Genomic DNA, 23269 nt, shown 5'->3' on the forward strand with positions numbered 1-23269 from the left:
CTGCTCCCCCCACCCCTGAACACATTTGCTCAACCAAGCTAGTCCTGTAGTAAATGGAGGCATGGACAAATACAGATGAGAGATGATGAACAGGCAAGGATGAAAGGGAAGAAAATGATAGAAGAGGAGGGGCCTGGGCAGGAGACCAGCAGAGAAAAAGTGCCATACAGTGATGTGCTTCTGTTCCGGTGCCAGAATGAAATCTCCAGAGAAACATCTAAGGAACAAACTCCACTTTTTCCCAACTCAAGCACTACTTGTAAAACAAACAAACAAAAAAACATAACAAAACAAACAAAGAATGATCCCTTGAAATCAAGAGGGAAGGATAGACAGGCTCTCTGCTTTAACTGAGAAGAAAACCATGTGGATAATAAATGGAAATGTACCCCTTAGTGTATTTGAATATACCCTTCTCGATTCACAGGGTTTAACAAAGTGCTTCAGGAAACTGTGGAAGGCAAAAAACAAACAAACCCAGACTTCTCTGCTTTTCACCAGGCAGCCTTCCCTTTTTTTTTTCTCCCTAGAAGAATGGTTTAGAAAAAAGAACTAGAGGAATACAGTATTTGTTTTATTTACTGCCTATGGATTTCACTCATATAATTAAATGAGTTACATGATCTAAGCTTAAATTGATGTTTGTCTTTGAAACTACTCATTTTTTTAAAAAAATATTGGTTTCATGTTAATTTCAGAACCAGAAATTTTGAACAAGGCTGATTCTGCCATTTATTAGCTCTGTGACAGGTTATACCAATTAAGAGGAATAAACCTAGAATTCATTTTGATTTATTTTGCCCTCAAAGGAAATTTGCCTGTTGGCTGTGATCACAGTAGCTCCTACTATCCCACTTTTTAGGTTACAAGCTCTTATCTGTAGTTTCTTGACCAATAAGACCTCTTTTCTATGTACATCTTTTTCTTAGTCCTATCCCTGCCCTAAAAATTTTTTTCTCAGGCACAATTATATGATCTTCAAATAAACAGAGTCTAATATGTTTTCACTTCCTGCATTGCCTATTCCCATTTATCTTTAAATTCAATTGCCCTTATTTTCTTTGTCGATTTCCAAGGGGCTGTCCAGTTCTACTTCTCATAATTTGTCTACTGGTATTTTCATGCTCACTGCTCTAGGACGGCGTGATGGAGGAAATCCAAACCAGCTCTCCCAATTGCTCCCATCTAAAATATCCATTCATGTGCCTAATCAAAGTATAGAGTAAGAAAAAAAAAGTATAGAGTAAGATAAGGAACAATAATAGAAACTATTCAAAAAATACACTGTAAAAGCAAATGCTTCCTTGACTGCAAATGGGTATAAGAGACCTTTCTGGAGTGATGGATATGTCATAAAATTGAATTGTGATGAGGACTGCACAATTCTACAATTTAAAAAATCATTGACTTGTACACTTAAAATAGATCAGTTGTATTGCATGCAAATTAGCATACCACAAAAGCAGAGAATGGAAAGGTGGTTGCCAAGGGACTGGCAAGAAAGAAAATGGAGAGATGTTGGTTAAGTGGTACAAAGTTTGTTGTGTAGGGTGTGTAAGTTCTGGGGATCTAATGCAGGCATGGTGACTATAGTTAACAAAACGGTAGTGTATCTTGAAATTTGCCACAAGTGTAGATCTTAGGTGTTCCCACACAAAAACAAAGAAAAGAAAATGATAATGATGTGAGATGATAGATAACTTAATTAGCCTGATTATTTCACAATGCATACATATATCAAAGCATCAAGTTATACACCTTGAGTATATAAAATTTTCATTTGTCAATTATACCTCAATAAATCTGTATAAAAACAAAAATGAATTTTCCCAGCACATATACTATTATAGTGCTGGTGATTATGATCCCGAGATAGGAACGCAGAAAAAACAACAGGTATATTTATGAGTCATTTTCTTTTTTTCTGTGTTAAAGCTGATATTTTTTGGAGGGTGTCTAGTAAAACCAACAATTTACACTGTAGATTTAAGACTAATAATTCAAATCTCTCCCTCCTCCTCCTTCATCTGTCTCACATTTTAATAGCTAATACTTATTGGGTCTATACTAAAGGCCTAGCATTATGCTAAATTCTTTTCAGGGATTATTGTATCTAATCTTGACAACAATTCTCAGAAGAACAAATATTATCCCATAATACAGATATGGAAGTTGAAGTCTGGGTGTGTTAAGTAACTTGGCTTGGGTCACACAACTAGAATAGATGTTAAAACCAGGGTTCAAAACCAGGTTCTTATTATTACACAGTTTGAATTCTTATGTTTTACAATCTCATGAACATGATATACAAACAATTTAAATTTGGAAAAGTTATAATATGAAAACTAACACAGGAAACATCTTTTATTTAGTAATGTAATGGTAGGTACAGCCAATAAATATTAAAATATAATTTTCAAAGTTCTCATTTGCTTATTAAGACAAAGCTTATTAGAAAAGATATATGATTCTATTTTATAATACAGCTTATACTAAAGAAAGAATTTGATAATTATCTAGGAGTAAATTGCTCTCAACAAATATTTTATGACTGCTACGTGGCCAATGCAATGAGGAACACAAAAGGCCAGGGGTAGCCAGCAAGATAGTCAGTGGATGAGAGTGATGATGCCTGTCCTCTAAATGCCACAGCCAGGGGCTGGTAGCAGAGAAGGAGAAAAAGGAAATAACTTTTTTGCCTCCTCATCTTCCCATAAGACCTTGCAAACCGAAGGCTCTGTATTCTTGCTGTGTACATGTATCCTTCAGGGTAGCCATAGATTCAGGACTTGATTACTAACTTCAGTTCTATAGCTCCTTATATTTCCAGCTCAGACAGTCATTTAAAAATAATGTGTAAGGATAACACATTGCAGCCACTTTTTATAGATGTTTGTAGTTGGTTTCCTGTTACCTAGTTTCCCATATGTGCTGGAAGTGGCAAAAGGCTTTTACAAAAACGTTTCTCTTATTCTACAACTAGATAAAAAGGAGTTAGAAAACAAAACCATCCTAAAAATATAGAACTCTGTCTGCATCTATCTGTCACATTCAAAATAAACATGTTATCCTTTCAGAAACATTCACCAATATGTTCAGATTGATGTCTTCTGTGTACATTTAATTTCATGCATTCTTTTGGGCACATTTTCTATATTCATCCCTACATACCTCATAATCCACATACTAATTAAAATAACTACATAGTGTTCTACTCTAGTGATGCAGAGTAGTTTGCTTATCCATCCACTCAAGTTGTTTCTAATATTTTATTATTATGGATAGAATCAATAAACATCTTTTAACATTTTATTTTTTTTCCTTTTATTATTTTTATTCTAGGTATACCCCTAAATAAGTGGTTTCCCTGAGATATATTTGGGATAATTATAGAGAATTAGTAAGATAATATTCTAGAAATATTTTTACTGACTACTGTACATAGCAAATTTAGGCAGATTAAACTAATAACTGATCTGAGTGCAAATCACCACTTTGATTCATGTTTTTAATAGTAAAGATACAGTAATTTACTTTTAAACTTATCTATATATATAAAAGGCTAATATGCTGTGTTTGACCATCTGACTGGTTTCTATGACATACACTGACCACCATGGGGCAGACGCTCAACACAGGAGTTGCCATGATGCGCACTGCCATTTACAGAAATGGCACGGCAGGCCTGGCACCCACAAAGAAACACTTGGCTTCCCCCAGGTGGGACATAGGCCCCACCACCACCCTGGAGTGACAGACCACCAAATCACAGCTGACACTGCTAAGACCCCATGGAGCAAAATGTGGCCCACAGCCCAGCCCAGTCCAGAAACAGTCGCTGTGAGCACTGGGTAATGATGTCACATAGCAATGCCTGGCTTCCTCTCCCTAGTGACTAGACTCCTTGCAGTTTCTTCAGGCCAGGAACAAGACTTGCTTTGTAGCCAGGTGAAAACATTTTACACTTTAACCAAATGTCTGTGAAGCATTTTCCCGTGCCTCATCTCATTTGAGCCTCTTAGAAGTCCTGGAGTAGGAAGATAGGAGACTGTTGAATCTTATTTTCTTTTCATTAGCTGGAAAATGGAGATTTAGAAAGCTTAGAAACCTGACCTGACTGAAAAGAAGAAATGGTGGAACTTAAAAACGACTAGGTTTTCTCACTGCACAGCATGTAGTCAAACACTGCTGTAGTTAAATATTTTACCCTTTGTTCTCCCTGTGTGATCTACAATAATAATCTGCTTCATGTTGATATTTACTGCTGTGTTGCTGACAATTACCTGAAAGAGAAGTTGGGGTGCTTCACTGGGCTGGAAAAAGTTTAGCTAAATCAGAAAGCAGGTCTAATTAAGCAAGTTTATTCCATATCTATAAAAGGTAATTAAGTTTATCTATATATCTATATCTGTATCTATATCTATATCTATATCTATATCTATATCATCATCTATCTATATCTCTATATAAAGCTCTTGCTGGTGCCAATTGCTCATGTTTGTTTCCATCTGTCATTGTCGATCATGAATTTGGTTGACACTTCTATTAGAGAGAAAGGGAAAATAGCGATATAAAAATATTTCTTTTAATTAATTTCCTTTCAATGTGCACAAATTCATGCACTGGGCCTCTAGTATTTTAATAAAAGCCTCAGAAAAATTGAATGGAGCAACGTTTAAAATTTCTGTCTGGTGGGTTGCAAAATTAATTCCTAGAAAGGTCATCTGTAACTAATATTATTGGTTAGAACTGATATTGTTTATTTATTAAGAGCATGTGCTTGGGGTTGAATATATACTGATTATATCAGGATGAATTGGCATGGAAAAACTTGGGGGAAGAGAAGTCTAATTTTCTATCTCTGGCTCTGTCATTATCTGTATGGGTGATTCAATTTTTGGACCTCAGTATTCTCATTGATAACATAAATAGGGGAGTTTGTGATCTCGGAGATTCCCTGTTACTCCTAACATTTAAAACATTCTTTACTGAGAAAAAAGCACTGACTCAACAAAATGATTTTCTTATTTCCAAGGACTTCTTATTATATTGCATACAGACAACTGAATTTATTAATTAAGCAATGAAAATAAATTGTTTATGTCCTGTACTCCTTTTCCCAGTGGCCTTGGCATCTACCCAGGTATAGAAAGCAGAAACCTAAGACTCCTTCAGCCCTGCCCAGTCTCTCTCAAGACCTCATCCAGTTGGATTTAAATCCTATAAAATTTCCTAAAAATCTCCTTTAACTTAGTAGTCACCATTTCCTCTCACCATCACTGTTATGATGTTGATAGTCTAACTGTTTACCCTTCTTAAATTCTCTCCACACTGTCACTATAAATGCAAGTCTGATTATGTTAATCCTCAGACAAAAACTCTGTCCATGAGTTCCCATAGACTATGGATGAGCTGCCAGGACTTGATATCCAAGCCTTAGATTCATTCTCCTCTCTCTCAGTCTCCCCTCACCCCCCTTTCCCTTTCTAAAAATCAGGTGAGGATGAAAAATTAAATAAAAAACAATAGTACTTTTAAATTTTCTGAACACTTATTTGTATATGACTTTTCCCCTGCTGTTTTCTGCCTTTGCAATGCTGGATATTAAATATCAAGCTAATAGAGAGCTTTAAAAATATGCTAGGAGTCACTCAGTGTTTAACCTGAGTACAACATTCTTCCTAGGATTAAACGCATACTGGTTGAGATGACATCACTGTGTCAGGGTTTAAAATATTTTCTAGTTTAAGGCAAAGGAGAAAGGCAATTCCTGACTTACAGAAAGTAAGTCCGTAAACCATTTTACTTATTCATAGTTAGTTTTTTAATGAAGCAGAAAAAAGGTTTCTTTCTATAATTTGCTTATTAGATTTCACATTCTGTCTTTTAAGTTCTAACCTTCCTGTTGATTAACTTTTTTTTTTCAGAGATAAAACCACAGTCACATTTGATTCATTCTGTGAAATTAAGACATTTATTTGTAAAGTCAAATTATCCAAATTATGTTCCTGAAAAATTGTGATGATATACTTAATAAGTCTTTCCTCAAAAATCTCAAGATTTTTAACTCCTCTTTCTAAAGTGTAATTATTTCAAGAGAAATCAGCTACAATCTATAGTGCAAATAAACTAAACTGAAGGGTGAGAAGTTCAGTGGCTTCTGAAATCCCACAATTAAGATTGATTATGTGCTTTAGTTTCATACATTTTTCTTGTCACCAAATTTATCATCACTATAAATTCTAGATATTTTAGCAAACTTTTATTTATTTATATTTAAAGTCATTTTCTTAAAAGGAAAGATTTCATTTCTAAGGATTCTGAATAGTCACACTATATGCAATGTTTCTTGCCTCAGCTCAGATCATAACTTGCTTCACAAGCTTTTGGGTAGGTTATGGAAGAATGTCATCAATTTTTAGATGTGAAAGTCACCATTGCATTACTAATATTGAATTGGATTTTAGGTTGGCTATGTTTTTTTTATTGGAGAGAGAGAGAGAGAGAGAAGCAATCTCATTGGTTGCTTCTTGTATGTAGATCAAAACCTGCAACCTTGGCATATTGGGAAGACATTTTGACCAACTCAGCTATCTGGCCAGGGCCTTAGGCTGTCTATTTTTATAAAAATTATCACCTTTCTCGTTTCAGAACACATAAAAGTATATTTCCCCTTCCTCCTGAGGTGCAAGCAAACACGAACATTTGAGTACCTGACAAATAGCTGTTTTAAAACCCTACAAAACATTTTCCACAAATGCCTCTATGCTTCTGTTTTCTAATTCCACAGTCATTCCCTGAATTTCTATCACCTAATTCAGTCACACTGAGCTCTTCGGGTAGAAAAGATATTCCTATGACAGGTGATCCTTACACTTCTTTCATTCACTCTCTCATATTTGTTCAACATACATTTATCAAGTTAGTTCCTGGGGATACTAGACAAATTCAATCCCTCCCCTCACAGTACACACAATCTACAGGAGAAGACAGATGATTAGAAAGCAGACATGGTCTAGCCAAGGACACAGAGTTAGCTCGCAGGTATAACTGAAACTAAGGAAGTTCAGTTTGGTTTACTAGAGAGGGTGGTGTGAGAGGCAGTCGGAGAAGAAAGCAGGGCCAGGGTACACATGAATATAATAGGCACCTTGGACTTCATCCTCCAGGCAATAGGCAGCTAAGAAATGTTTAAAATTATGAAGTCACTAGGTTGTATTTGTCTTTTAAAAATGTTACACCACTAGGTGAGAAAAATGGATTGGATGAGAGCTGGCCTGATTAAGGAATTTGCCGGTAGATATTTACAAGATGGTGATTCTATGGTTAGGTTTATCCTAAGCCATCATTCATTATTGAAATGAATGACTTCCTGAGAAATAAGAAACTAGAATTGACAGATCTGATTTTTCCCTTTATTTGAAAGTGGAAGTGGAAGCAAGGGAAGAAGAGTAATCAAGAATTTCTAGTGTCTAAGTTGAACATCCAGATGAATGGTGGTGACTTTTGTGAATAAAAGGAATCCTTGAGAGAAATTTGAGGGTAACAGGGTGAGTGATGACTTCATATGTTGACTTTGAAGTGTTTGGATGATACCATTAATAGGGAATTGTCTGGCCTTCTTCATGAGCCATGCCTGAGGTTAACACAGAGATGCTGCCAAAAATCCTGTTCTCAAGAATATGTGACAGTTATGCATCTTATGCCCATTGATACCATTTTTTTTGGAGGATAATATGGCAGCATCTTAACATTTAACAATCTCAACTAAGAAATTCCACTTTTAAGAATTTATCCAAAAGAAAAAAATTTTCAGAGACATAATAGTAAGAGTGTACATTGCAAACACAGTTGGTTATATCAAAAATTAGAAAGTGTAAACAATCATCAATATTGTTTTTATTGGTTAGATGATTGATTATGTTACATTCAATAAATAAAATCCTACTTTGCTTTTAGAAAAAATGAAATCTACATGTATTGAAATGGGAATTTGTTAACACATCTTTTAGTGAAAATATACTTGTTTATGTATTTTACATAAACACTAGCTAATATTATTAAGTCCTCTTTATGTGCCAGGTAGCATTATAAAATGTTTGGTGTATATGAAGCATCACATTTTCAGAACAACCCTATAAGCTAAGAAATATTATTTATGCTACAGTGAGGAATCTAAGGCACAGAGAGGGGAGGTAATTTGACTAAGGTCACAAAGCCAGTAAGTGCTCAAGCCAGGATTTAATTCATATTGAGAGTGGAATCTGTTAATTGTCTAAGATGAAAGTTTCTGCCTTGCCCCAGAATGGGGGCCAGAAAAATTAAACTGAATTATAGAAAAGTTAAAAACATCACATTCCCATGACCCGAGTTTGTAGACTAAGAGTCATAATCACTGAAAACTGGTGTAGCTCAGTTGGTTGGATGTCATCCTATGTACTGCAAGGTTGCCTGTTCAATTCCCAGTCAGGGCACATGCCTGGGTTGTGGGCTTGAGTCCTTGTAGGGGATGTGCAGGAGGCAGCTGGTTGGTATTTCACTCTCACATCGATGTTTCTCTCTCTCCCTCTTCCTTTATCTCTCTCTAAAAATCAACTTTAAAATCTTAAAAATAAAGAGTAATAACTACTGAAAACTCAAATAGTTGGATGCCTAGAAGAAATTGCACAGAGAAAGGCATTAAGCTGTTCCAATTGGCTTATTCTGGGGAGAGAAAATGAAAAGGCTTTCCACTTTATATGCTTCTTTATTCTTTGAATTTGTGCATTACAAGCACATTTTACTTGTATAGTTAAAATGAGAATGAAGGAGAAAGGCTGCATTACAAATTCATTTAGGATCATATGCAACTCAGCAAAAATCTTTCCATTTCTTTGTATCACATTTAGTTCAGTGCATTGAAAGCCTCATCATTTAGTTTGTACAGTATGCTTGTCTTAACATGACTATTTCATTAAAAAAATTTATTCTCTCCATACTCCAAGTTTTAGATGTATGAGAGACAACCCACTTATTCTAGAAGACTGATGTGTATAGGGAGCTGCATTCAGGGAAGTGCACATGGAGAATACCAGCCTAGTACACAGTATTTTCAGACCTAGGAGTGCATTTGCTCCAATATGAACGAAACTGAGAGCTAAGAGTGGCTGAGGAGGAATTGGCTCCCAGAAAGAAAAGAATAAACCCCCAGGAATCAAATTGTAATTTACACACAGATTTAAATTTCCATCTCTGTAACAATGACATATTGTCTGCCCCTGAACACAGTTCAAAAGAAAAAAGGACTGGCTAGGATTTTATTCATACTTATTCTTATTTCCATGGGGGCTGTGAAACACTTATTTTTGGTGATATAAAGTGTTGTTGTTTTTTAAAGGAAGGAAAATTTATTTGAAACTGAATGGGACATGAATTATAGCTATAATCTAATATTTTTATGAACAAGTTTTGGTGTACACAACCCACAAACACAGATGTTTTTAAAGGGAGAGCATTTATACAGAGTGGGGCAAAAGTAGTTTATATTTGTGAATACGCAAAACACAGAGTTTATTCTTATGTTATTATTTTTTTAAATATATTTTATTGATTTTTCACAGAGAGGAAGGGAGAGAGATAGAAAGTTAGAAACATCGATGAGAGAGAAACATCGATCAGCTGCCTCCTGCACATCTCCCACTGGGTATGTGCCCGCAACCCAGGTACATGCCCTTGACCGGAATCGAACCTGGGACCCTTGAGTCCGCAGGCCGACGCTCTATCCACTGAGCCAAACCGGTCTCGGCCTTATGTTATTATTTATTAATTACTGTATTATTTTCCATAGGAACAACTGTAAACAAATTTTTTCCCAACCCTGTATATTTTGAAGAATTAGTCATTTTAAGCCATTTGGAAATTTTGAATTTACAACAGAAAAAAAGTAAAAACATAAGTCATAGGTGGAAAAACAAACTAGAAGAGACTGCTCACACCCAGACACCCCCAGTAACTGCATTCTTAAAGATTATGGGTGATTGTAATCTCTTTTTTTGGACTTTTGTACATTTTCAATAAACATATTAGCAAAATTGGAAAATTTTCAAAAGAAAGTATTTATAAAAAGTACATAATTTAAAAATAAAAATATTTCTACTTAAAACATATGACATGATCTCAGAATAAATACTCTGCCAGGTTTCTAAGAAAAGATCAGACTAGAGTCAGAGAAAGTTTCAAAGGAGGAAAAAATTATTGGCTTCCTAAAGCAAATTATGGATTCAGTCTTATTGCTTTTATTAAATTGATTTGAATCACCCATTCCCTTTCATAAAAGCAAAGAAGATTCAGTCTTAAGCATGAAAGTGAAGAGTTTTCAAAGAAATGTTTTTGTAACTACTCATGTTACTGGAGAGAGTATAAAAAGGGAAGCGTTGCAAAACTCTTCAATAGCTTAGATGTCTCAGCTCTACACTACTAACAAAAAAAACGTTCATTTGTTTTCTTGCCTCCAAATTGAGCAGTGGTTAGTGATTCTATCAGAAGAATATATTCTAAAAGCTTTGCATCCAGTTCTCTCATTTCTGATTTACTGAATGCTGGCTGCACCTTAAGCAACAGAGAGCTCTCTGATGCAGTATTTCCCCTTTTATTGAAGAGTGTCCTATCCTATATAATAAAAGCCTAGGGGGCGTCACGCCCTTGTGCAATGTCGTCACAAGATGGCCTCCCTCAGGTCATCACAAGATGGTTGTCACAAGATGGCCTCCCTCAGGTCATCACAAGATGGTTGTCACAAGATGGCCACCACAAGATGGCCAGCAGGGGAGGGCAGTTGGAGGCGAGCAGGCCAGGAGGGGAGGACAGTTGGGAGCCATCAGGTCGGCAGGGGAGTGGTTAAGCATCAATCAGCCTAGCAGGGGAGTCGTTAGGGGCAATGAGGCAGGCAGGCAGGCGAGCAGTTAGGAGCTAGCAGTCCCGGATTGTGAGAGGGATGTCCTGGATTGCCTGCGGGATCAGGCCTAAGCCAGCAGTCAGACATCCCCCAAGGCATCCCAGATTGGAGAGGATGCAGGCTGGGCTGAGGGACACCTCCCCCCGCACCCCCATTGCACAAATTTCATGCACTGAAACTCTAGTCTATAATAGAGAATGAGGAAACATCTATTTATTTCTCCTTACAATAGTAAGGAAAATGTTCCTCAGAATTTTTGCCATGCAATTAGGTTCCCATTGTTCTCATATAAGGTAAGGCTGATTTGCTTAACTCTTTGTATCACTGTTTCACTTTCCTTCAGAAATTTCCCCCAAATTCTAGTACAGACTCTAATACTAATTTCTATTAGTGAAATTTTAGTTTGTTTTCCTTATGACTTTTCCAAACGATTATTTTTTCCTCTTCCATTTGAAATTGTGGGGTAGTAAATGTTGATTATGGTCATCTGTAACAGATGGGGGTAGGCGGACAAACCAGGATACATATTCAAGGCAGGCATGTGACGGAATTTGGGATCCTTTGCAGGGAGTTAGTTCTGAGTCCATTCCAAATGAACTGGCAGATCACAGGGAATTAATAATCTCAAGAAGAAGTTAACACTGTCCTTCACTGGCTTTTTCCCCTCTTTTTTCTTTACAAAGGCTCTTGGTTTTCATGAGGAGTCTTTTAATCTTAATGAAAGAGCTATGCTTTCGGGTCATGAACCTGCGCTGTGAAAATTCTGGCTGAACTGATGTTCCTGCGGAAATTAGAAATGATCAAAACAGGCAACACAAGTGTTGTGGTAATTTTTACCTTCCTCTAAAATAATACTGGAGGTAAAGAATTCATTCATATTTTGAAGAGAAACTCCACAAGCTTTCAAATGGTGTCATAGGTAAACCACTGCCTCCAGGAACACATAGATATTTTATGTGATCGTTGAAGACATAGGTTACAAACATCTGGTCTTTAAATAAAATATACTGAGAATTAGCATTTTCTTTCTCCAGGAAAAATCTCATGTTTATATCATGAAAATCTCTAACACGTACTGGATTTTTTATTTGTTTGGATGCTACTCAGGCCCAAATTTTCCTAGATCAAAATTCTTATAGCTTTACTTCCATCTTTCATTCTGTTTTGCAACTTTTTAATGAGTTTGGGATTTTTTAAACAAAAACTTGTAGTAAGAAAACTGTAATACTTTTATTCATTTCAGCAAATATTCCCTTGTGTAGATTTTCTTTGTTCCTGATACATACCAACTGAGTATTCATACATTTTTCAAGTTCAACTCATCTGTGCCACTATTCCTCTTTCTATTCTCCATGTCCTTCATATGTCCTCTCCCAGAACTATTCACTTACATCTATAACAGTGGTTCTCAACCATGGCTATACATCAGACCCACCTGGGAAGCTTTTAAAACATACCAATGCCTGGGCTCCATTCCCAGGACTTGCACTTCATTTGTCTCAGGCAACATCCTGGCATACATAAAATGTTTTTAAATCTCCAAAGGTGATTCTAATGATCAGCCAAGGTTGAGAATCCCTGCTGTCTCTATTTATCATATAGTATCATGAATATTTGTGAAATTTTAATACTCACGGGAGTTTTCAGCACTTTATTTCTTTAATCCTCACTGGGGGAGGGAGGATTTTTTCCATTGATTTTTTTTTAGAGAGAGTGGAAGGGAGGCAAGGGGGAGAGAGAAAGGAGAGAGAAACATTGATGTGAGAGACACATCGACTGGTTGCCTCCCACTTATGGCCTGAACGGGGCAAAGGATTGAAACTGTAACCGAGGTACTTGCCCTTGACTGGGAATAGAACCTGAGATCCTTTGGTCGGAGGGTCCATGCTCTAACTACTGAGAAAAACTGGCCAGGGCTGGCATTTTCAGCACTCAAATCAGAGGCTATATCTCACTTATAAGGTGAATTCCAATGCCCATTGCATTTGATCTACGGAATGCTTGTCTGCTAAGTACTCTGGGGAGCACTCCAGAAGACCCATAGTTCAAGACAACATCATCTCTTACCCAAACATATCCCAAAGTGTTATGGGAAATATCAAACAAGGGCAAACCTGACATTCCATAACTGTGACCAAGTAAGGTTATAACAGAAATGAAATATTAGGACAGAGAGTCAAATCAACTTGAGAAACCAGGAGGACGTAATAAAGAAGGTAAAAATCTTAGGATCGACCATGTGTAGCATTTTGAATAGGATTATCTGTATGATTTTGACAGAAAGCAATGTAAACAGTGTGGAGATGAGAACAGAATTTCTAGTGAAAGAGAACAGAATGAGGAAAAGGGAACAGGTGGGCAAGTGTGAATTCCATTAAGGAAATTGTTTCATAGCATTTAAGAAGCAATTATAGGGAGAAGAGGGTGATGAAGGTAGGAAGCTGGTGGGGTGAGTTTACAGAGGCTTTTTGAATGCCCAGTGGATGCAACTGGATTCCATGAAGGGTGCTGAGCTGGGGAGTATGCAATTTTATATTTGTGCTTTAGAGAAAGATCAATCTGCCTAATTAATTATCTTAAAGCCTTTAAAATACATTGTTATATGATCTGAATTACATTATATGATTACTGCAAGCAAGTAAGGCTTCCTGATGCTAAAATCCTTTTCATTATGTGGTCAATGAATTCAGCAAACAATAGATCCCTAAGGACCAGAAATTTCTGTACTCAGGAGACAATATTTCATTGGCTTAGCAGAGAAGAAAATAGATAAAGGTGAAGACATACAATGGCTGTGGTAGTCCCCCTAAAAAACTGGCCTAAAAGACTTGGCTATTTTTTGGGGGGCGGTTAGCAAAAGGAAAATGAGGTAAAGAAAATGTCCTTCACTTAACGTGATTTTCTTCACTTCTACATGTATAGGTCCAAGTTACTGATTTCATAGTCACGTTGATGTCTCCATTATTGCTTTTGATGAACAGATGCAATATTGTGGGTGAGAAAACCCTCAGAAAAATAATTTTCATAATGTGATATCACTTTAGGCATAACATCTTTGCTCAGGCCAGCTCTTACCATGATGGTCAGGCTGATACTGGACTCATTTATATATTGCCTTAGCAAGCCACATTTGTCCCTTACTACTGCCCAAATGAGAGTGCTTTTAAGATCTACACCACGTTATTTATTTACTTTTTAAAAATTTTCACTGTATTTATCGATAAAGTTATCAATAAAGCAATAGGACATATAACACATATTTAAAAACCCTAAAGCAAGTCAATGTTTAAAGTATTGGATATACTTATGTCTTTTATCTTAAGTTTAATCTTACAGCTGCATGTGGGTTTGTATGTATATAAATATCCCGGTGAGAAGTGAAGAATACTGAAGAATTCAGATATCCATGAGGATATTTAAAACAAGATATATTATTCAGAATCTAACCACACAGCTCAACATTTGCCTTTGCCAGTAGCACACAGTGGTATTACATGAAACTCTATGATGAAGCTCCATGCTTCACATACTGATGTTCTACTCATCCAGCTAGAGCAGTGGTTCTCAACCTTCTGGCCCTTTAAATATAGTTCCTCATGTTGTGACCCAACCATAAAATTATTTTCGTTGCTATTTCATAACTGTAAGGTTGCTACTGTTATGAATCGTAATGTAATTATCTGATATGCAGGATGGTCTTAGGCGACCCCTGTGAAAGGGTTGTTCGACCGCCAAAGGGGTCGCGACCCACAGGTTGAGAACCGCTGAGCTAGAGTCTTTGTGCCCTGGGGACAGTTTTCCGTTTTTTAATTGTGTCAGGCACTTTAAAATTGGATTGAGAAAAACAAATAAATTAAGTGAATTCTCAAGATAGAGCTGCCCAGTTCCAGACAAGATGGAGTACACACAATCTATTTTCCTTCTCCTGCTAATCACAAAACATACTCGAGTCACAACACGTAAGTCATTTATCAGAAGACTCTAAGAGCAAAGAAGGAAGATTGGCTGGGAGCCCCAGGATCTAGGGAATGATATGACAATGACAGTAAATTCTATGGGTTTTTTTCTTGCTTACTATATATCCCAACTTGGATGTTAGAAAAGCCCTCAATGAAGCACAATGCCAACTAAAAAATAGAAGCCAAGAAAAACCAAAGGACTAGGAAAAGGGTAGCCCAACAAAAATAAAACTTTTAAATACACTTGCCTATTTGAGGGATGAATAGCACATAATAAAAATAGCAGTGTCTCTCCCTATTTGAAGATGGTACAGCAGAGGGAGAGGGTCAGTGAGAAACCATGGGCAGAAACCTATATTCTACTCCCATTCCCTTTTTAGCAAAGAGACAGCATCCCTTTCCCCATGGATTCTGTGAATGAACCAACTTCCAACCCCCATGAATTAAACGGGAGGTGCCTCTCCCCTCAGAGCCCCTGGTTGGAACTCTGACTTCCCCTCTGTTACAATCATGAGGCAACAGAACTATTTTTTTTTTTGCAGCAGCAGCAGCAGAAGGGATACCAGAAGGAGTTTCTTTGTGGTCATGGAACAGTTCTTTGTGATGATTACTCTAATCTACACCTGTGATACAGTTTCATAGAACTATATACTCTCCTCACCAAAAACAAAAAAAACTGGTGAAATCTCAGTAAGGGCTATAGCTGAGTTAATAGTTCTAGCATTGAATCAAAGTCAATTTCTTTAAAACAAGAAAGAAAAATATATATGCCTCATTAGCTTATATATTTATATAGTAGTATATCAATTATTCAATTCGAAGTTATTTTTAATGTGTTTGTCCTGAACATTGAACACCTAATAATACATGTGTTACGTATGTTATAAATGTGATAAAACTTTAAAATTTAAAGAGGGTGGCCGAAACCGGTTTGGCTCAGTGGATAGAGCGTCGGCCTGCGGACTGAAAGGTCCCAGGGTCGATTCTGGTCAAGGGCATGTACCTGGGTTGCGGGCACATACCCAGTGGGAGATGTGCAGGAGGCAGCTGATCGATGTTTCTCTCTCATCGATGTTTCTAACTTTCTATCTCTCTCCCTTCCTCTCTGTGAAAAGTGAATAAAATATATTAAAAAAAAATTTAAAGAGGGTGATTTTGTCACTCGGGTAAATTTTCTAATATTACTACTAAACCAACTATGACAACAGAATACTATTTCCCCCTAACTTTTAAAATTCGGGTTCTTAATCTAAGAAGAGTAACTACTTAAAAATAAAAGTTTCCATTCATATCTGCATAAAACTTCTTATGGTTTACTTAAGTGCAATCATAATCACAGGATATTATAAGATAAACTTTGGGACCCCTCGGGGGATGTCAGAGAGCTGGTTTCGGCCCGGTCCCCACAGGCCAGGCTGGGGGACCACACCAGTGCATGAATCCATGTGCGGGGCCTTTAGTTATAAATAATAGAAATAATACTTTAGGTTTTGTGTCATGCTTTTTCTCTAAGAAATGAATGTTTTCTCTTTCAATCTCATCATGTAACTGATAAGAGTTCTGTACCATGTCTCTTTTTCAAATGGCATAATTAAATGGCAGGGCAGTTCATATGCCTTGCCTCGGACCACCGTGGAAATCACCAATAGGGTAAGAGTCATAAATTAGGCCTCATGATCTCCTTTAAATGTCTGGCTTTTCAATTACATAAGACGATGCTTTTAGCTAAATCTCTACCTGAACATCATTCCACTAAATGAGCAATAGTTGATACCAGAATATTCTCTTGTTTTAGTAGCTTTGTTTCCACAAAAATTTTCTGCCAGCACAGCACAACTCAATAAGCAACACACTCAGGCACTTAATTTATTCTAATTTCATTTCTGTTTGAGTATTTTTTAGAAGTTCAACATCTTTAAGTTATTAAATACGTTGCGATATGAGGACTATTCATTGTGATGGACCAAGTTTCTTTATTATAAATGTGTATATAAACTTCTCCAAAGGAAAGATAACCATTAGTGCATCTTGTCATCACTTACTTTCTTCTTTCCGTTTCAAATCTGTGGAGTAGTTTCCGAAGACCACCATTCTTAAATCCCTGAAAATGGGCAGCTGGGGCTCCCACGGTGATAACATCATAGAGAGCATCTGGAACGGGAATGGACAAGGAGATGAACACTTTGCAAACATTTCTCTCCAGCATGCTGTCTGCACTGAAGCATACACAATGTCGGAAGTCTGAGACATTATTCTGTTTAATTTTGCAGGAATCACTATGAACTTGCATCTCAAGGGGGCAAGAGGAGCTAATTTATCTTTCTAAAAGCCACCTGTGCACCTATACAAGTTATAATATATCCTTGATTTATGACTACATCTTAATTATATGCTACTGTGTAGAACAGTATGTTCTCCCATTCGTCTGTATACTTACTGAGATAACATGCTAATTGGTCTTTTGTGTATTTTATTTTATTGAGTTTTGCATCATTTAATTAGCAATCATATTGAAATTCAACAATAATGAATCTTTCCACCGAAATTTACAGAGAAAAGAGGCATTTTGGTTCAAAGCCAGAACAGTACCAGTGCATTTTTTAAAAATCTATATAGAGTAGTTTCTGCCTGTGTATACAAAATCTTATACAATTTTAATGCAAGCTTTTGCAATTTCCTCAGGTGAAAGAAGAATACACAAAATGTCTCCTGATCTATTTTCCAGCAAGATATTTTGTGGGTTTTTTTTTTTTCAAAATAACCATACATTTAAATTGAAACTCAATCCCTTGATCTTGAAAGCCATCAGGTTTCATACATATTAAGTTTATGGCCTTTAAACATGCCATATATTATAATGAAAAGTATCTCCATCAGAAAGAAGACAGAGTGAATGCCCTCTTGTTAAACTACATTTTATCTGAGAAACCTAATTTCATAGTAGATCCTTTTCATGTTGATTTTGGTATTGACACATTGACTGTTTTTCAGATCTCATTTACAGGGAAAACATACATTATTTTATTAGCTTCAGGTAAACACCATAACTTTTCCAAAGTGGTTCAACCTAAATGCACCAGTAATATCTTTCTTAACAATAAATGTCTTCAAAACTCAAGGTCACGAAAGAACTGAATACAAACTAACCCATCAATAAAGCAAATATTGAACAATAATTTAATAGATTGCTGGAGTGATAATCTGTTGCCCTTTTAAAAAGTCACCAATAAAGTAGAAGTCAGCTTATCTTAAAATAACAGAATATTAGACTTCTGTGTAATTAAAAAAAATTGCCTAGGGGACTTTAACCCAGGCCTAAGAAAAAGGTTCCAGGTACCCGTGACCATATATACATTTTTGTAAGTGCAGCTGTTCTACTTCCTGGAAAGGGGTCACAGCTTTCTTAAATAGTCATGAGCTCACCCCATTAAATAATCCTATTCCTACCGGCCTTAGGAACATCTCTGAATGTCAGCCAGCTATTAATCTTAACTTGTTCTAACTCTTTCAACTTGCCCTTTCTCCCTGGTTTCCTATAACAAGTATAGACAACGCATTCCTTTAAACATTCCAAACAAAAATTCTCAAGCTCTCAACATCAGTTGCTTTCTTTCCCTCATCATTTTATCTGATCAGTTTCAACAACTCTGCTCCCCAAATTTTATTCTCTTTTATCACTGTGAACTCTATTTATTTTAATTCTAACCTTCCTCAGTTCATGTCAGGATTATTACTGCCTCTTCAATCTTAGCCTCCTTGCATCCACAGTGCAAATCGCTTCTCCTGTGTTGGTGGCCATTCAGTCACTCTGCCCAAAACACAGGCTTCAATTCTTCTCATATATTTCAAAGATTAGGAGAATATTCAAATGTGTGCATGTTGTAGATGCTGAATAATTGTCAATAAACAAACACATATTTTGAGGATGAATTATTTATCTAATTTGTCTTTAGATTACACAGGGAATTACTATTCTTAATCGAAGAATAAGAGGTTTAAATACACTATCCAGAAAAAAAAATTGAAATCTGGAACATACATATCTCCAGGGGAAGAAGATAACCATATATCCCTCCCTGAAACACATTCAATAATAAAAGAACAAGGAGAGCTTAAGATTACCTACATGGAAAAGATTGAAATTAGACCCTTCATGCACACAAATCAACTCAAAAGTATTAAAGACTTAAACATAAGAACTAAAATTATAACATTACTAGAAAAAAACTTAGGGACATTTCATAATATTGGTCTGTAAAATTATTTCATAGATATTACACTAAAAGCACAAGTAACAAAAACAAAACTAAACAAGTGGGACTACATCAAACTGAAAAGCTTCTGCTGGCCCTGACCAGGCTCCTCAGTTGGTTGGAGTGTCATCGAGTACACCAAAAGGTTGAGTGTTCAGATCCGAGTCAGGGTACATATCTAGGTTACGGGTTTGATCATCAGCAGAGGCATGTATGGAAGGCAACAGATCAATGTTTCTCTCTCACATCGATATTTCTCTCTCTCCCCCTCTCTCCCTCTCTCTTTCTCTTTCTCTCTCTCATAAAAACAAAAATATATCCTTGGGTGAGGGTTAAAAAAATTTCTAAGGAAACAATAATGTAAAAAAGCAACATAGAGAACAGAAGAACAAGAGAAAATATTTGCAAATCATTTATCTGATGAGGGGTCAATCTCCAAAATATGTAAGGTACTTCTATAAGTCAATACAAGGCTCCAGGAAGTCTTAATATTTTGCAATTGTTCTTTGATAACTATCAGTTATCACTGTATTGAAACAGTTATCTATTTTGGCTCCTTCATCCTTGAATTTCACTTGTCATTCATTACTACAAAATTAGTAGACAGAGCTAAGTACACCATGGGATTTACTTCCTGGTCTCATCTCAGTTTAGTTAATGAAGAATGATATACACTTAAAGTACCATGTTCATTCTTGGCCAGAGCAGATACACTCCTTTGAATGTAGTTAGAATTAACTTCAATTGATTGATTTCCTTTAAGGGAGAACAGATATAAAAGAGGCAATAAAAATAAAATTATAAGATAACAATCTGATCAGTAATATTTGTCTCATTTTAAAAATTTACCCATTTTATCCTGCTCTTTAAATTAAGTAATTTTGTGACATAAATAGCCCTTAACTGTGCATAATAAAGCTTTCTGATTTTTTTTTGTACTAAGAGACAACTATAAAAATGTAGGTGGGCATTTTATTTTACAGAAAATTTAAGCAAAAAAGTTGAAGGTCCTTTTCCCTTTCTTATAAAATATAATCTGTACTTCATCTACTGATATTTTTATACCTCAAAAATGGTCCCTGGCTTTGTGAAAATGGTATAGTATACATTATAATAGAAAAGTGAAGTTCAAGTTGCGTCTCATCAAGCTAAAGACACTAGGTTGACTTGAAATTTAATAATAGGGCTGCTTCATAGCCTTTTAAACGCCATTTAATAATAGAAATGAGATAATAAGTCTATTTTACCCAGAAGATCTCTTTAAAATTCCTACAACTATAAAAATAGTGCTAATAAAAAAATGTAGACATGCTGATCTCATTTCAAGGAACAATTTAAGCATAATCCCTGACTTCAAAATGGCCCACAGATGACTTTGACATGATTCACAAGACCACAGGGATTTTTGAGGATAATCTGTTTCAAAGTAGTCCAAGAAATTTGGCATCATCATGAAACATGTCTAAAAGTAATTATGCTTCGTTGATGAGGTGATACACCCAAACTATAATATGATCTATATACATTAAAGGCTAATATGCTAGGTGTCCAACTGTTCAGTCAACCATTCGACCAGTCTCTATGATGCGCACTGACCACCAGGGAGCAGATGCTTTTACTGGTAGGTTAGCTTGCTGCTGGGTTCCGGCCAATAGGGACTGGGTGAGCTGGCTGGATATGCCCTGGAGCCCTCCTGTGGTCCCTCCCTTGCCGGCCAACATACCACAGTTCCTCCCCAGCTAGCCAGCCCCAATCAGCCCCAATCAGGACTGGGCAAGGCAAGCTGGACACACCCTGGAGCCAACCTCCTGCAGTCCTTCCCTGACCTCTAAAATATTTCTTCTAATTAATTTCCTTTCAATGTGTATGAATTCGTGCACTGGGCATAGATAGACAGACAGATAGATAGATAGATAGATAGATAGATAGATAGAACTATATCTATCTATCTATCTATCTATCTATCCATTTACCTACCTACTAGAGGCCCACTGCACAGATTCATGCACCAGTGGGGTCCCTCAATCTGGCCTGTGCCCTCTCATAATCGGGGACCCCTGAGGGATGTAAGACTGCCGGTTTCAGGGCCTGCGGAGATTGGGCCAAAACCATCAGTCCAACATCCCCCAAGGAATGTAGTAGTGGACAAAGCGGCAGGCAGCCAGGGAGCGCAAAGCGGCAGGCGGGCACCGCACTGCTCTGGCTCATCCCGCCCCTGCTGGGCCTGCTGTCGTCGCTGCATGGTAGCACACTGCCATGGAGGGAGGAGAGGCTCATGCCACCACAGCTGTGCTTGCCAGCTGTGAGCCCAGCGTCTGGTTCCCATCAGTCAGCTGAGTGGCACTCCCACTGTGGGATCACACTGACCACCAGGGAGTAGCTTCTGCATTGAGTGTCTGCCCCCCCTGGTGGTCAGTGCATGTCATAGTGACCTGTCAAACAGTCATTTGGTCTCTTAGGCTTTTATATATATAGATAATAGATAAAATAACTTAAATATATAATATTGTAATATCACAAGAATCCAGATGTTATACTATTCACAACTGATTTTCCAATAAGATAAAATTTACTGAGATATATCAGAGTAGAAAATAGTATTCTTAATTTTAGGGTACTGTTTTTGTTATTATTGTCACTGCTCTAAAAGATCTCTATTGTGGTGGGTACTCTCTTGCATTTAATTTCAATAATAAATAAGGATGAAAATTTAACTTAATGGGTCTGGGGGCACCAGAAGTTAAATGGAGGTTATTTCACTTGTCAGTATGAGACATGACATCATTAGTTCTGCTCAGGTACTTGTTTCAAGAGCTAGACATTAGCCTCAGATTTGGTAAATCTGCCTGCTATTGTTTGTAAAGCTGCCTCTCCAAATATAGCAGGCATATTAATCAAAGGTGAATCGATGCAATTTACTAATGGTAAGAAGGAAAATGAATGTAGTCTACATTCAATAACTCACCAGTGAAATACCAAGGCTTGGCCAATCTTACTTGCATCATTACCTTACAAAATGTTGTCTTTAATTCAGCCAAACATTTAAATCAGTAACCATGGATCTTAAATAAATTTAACTGCAATTCAAAATCTGCTAAATACATGTTACATAAGTAAATAGGAAATTTGATTGACTACCATCTACACCTTTTAATTTTTATTTTGCAAGTAAATAAAGCAAAGCTCAGAGTGGTTATTAACTTGATTACAGCCAAAGAAATTGTAAGTCCCTAAAAATTCAGTCATTTTCAATTTCTACTATAACATATAGTTGGTGATCTAGTCTCTAAAGCACCTACTTTATTTGAAGTCCAACCACAAATAACTTTTAAACTTATAAAAAATAAATATTTTAAAACAAATATTTAATGTTATACATATTTTATACATGCAATATACATCTATACTAATAAAAGTGTAATATGCTAATTAGACTGGACATCTTCCGGACATCCTTCCTGACAAAGACAGGCTGGGTGAAGCCGCCCGCCCGCAGTCCTGGGTGCAAGTGCCTGCAGCTGCAGCCTGGGAGAAGAGAAGCTGAAGCTGGCCACCCGCCTGTGGTCCTGAGCACCAGTTCCTGAGGCTGCGGCCTGGGCAAAGCCGCCCACCTCTGGTCCCGAGTACCTATAGTTGGCCAGAGGGAGGGAAACCCAGGTGACTGCAGCTGGTTGGAGAAGGGAAGTCTGGGTCCTGGGTGCAGGGCTAAGGCAGAGGTGGTTAGGTGTAATCAGGCCAGCAGGAGAGCAGTTAGGGGCGATCAGACAGGCAGGCAGAGGAGATTAGGGGCAATCAGGCAGGCAGTTAGGGAAGATCAGGCAGGCAGAGGGGTTAGGGGTGATCAGTCAGTCAGGCAGGCAGGCAGATGGTTAGGAGCCAGTGGTCCCAGATTGCAAGAGGCTGTCGGACATCCCCCGAGGGGTCCCGGATTGGAGAAGGTGCAGGCAGGCTGAGGGACCCTATTCCCCCCCCGTGCATGAATTTAATGCACCAGACCTCTAGTACTAATCCTATCTAATAATAGACAAACATGGTAATTAACCATAACTCCGACACGCTTCCCACTGGCTAATCAGGGCGATATGCAAATTAACTGCCAATCAAAATGGCGGCCGGCAGCCCGG

The 23269-nt window shown here is 37.1% G+C and overlaps 1 protein-coding gene across 4 annotated transcripts in view; it reads right to left on the bottom strand.

The window, feature by feature from the left end:
• The window catches only part of INPP4B (inositol polyphosphate-4-phosphatase type II B), a 464775-nt gene that overhangs the window by 101413 nt on the left and 340093 nt on the right, over positions 1–23269 (bottom strand). For all 4 annotated transcript variants that reach the window (XM_006766076.2, XM_006766075.2, XM_006766072.2 and 1 more), the window contains one exon: positions 16935–17043. In XM_006766076.2, the coding sequence (XP_006766139.1) occupies positions 16935–17043 (109 nt within the window). The remainder of the gene's footprint in view (positions 1–16934; positions 17044–23269) is intronic.

This window comes from Myotis davidii, unplaced genomic scaffold (assembly GCF_000327345.1).
Source record: "Myotis davidii unplaced genomic scaffold, ASM32734v1 scaffold436, whole genome shotgun sequence".
Taxonomy (NCBI): domain Eukaryota; kingdom Metazoa; phylum Chordata; class Mammalia; order Chiroptera; family Vespertilionidae; genus Myotis; species Myotis davidii.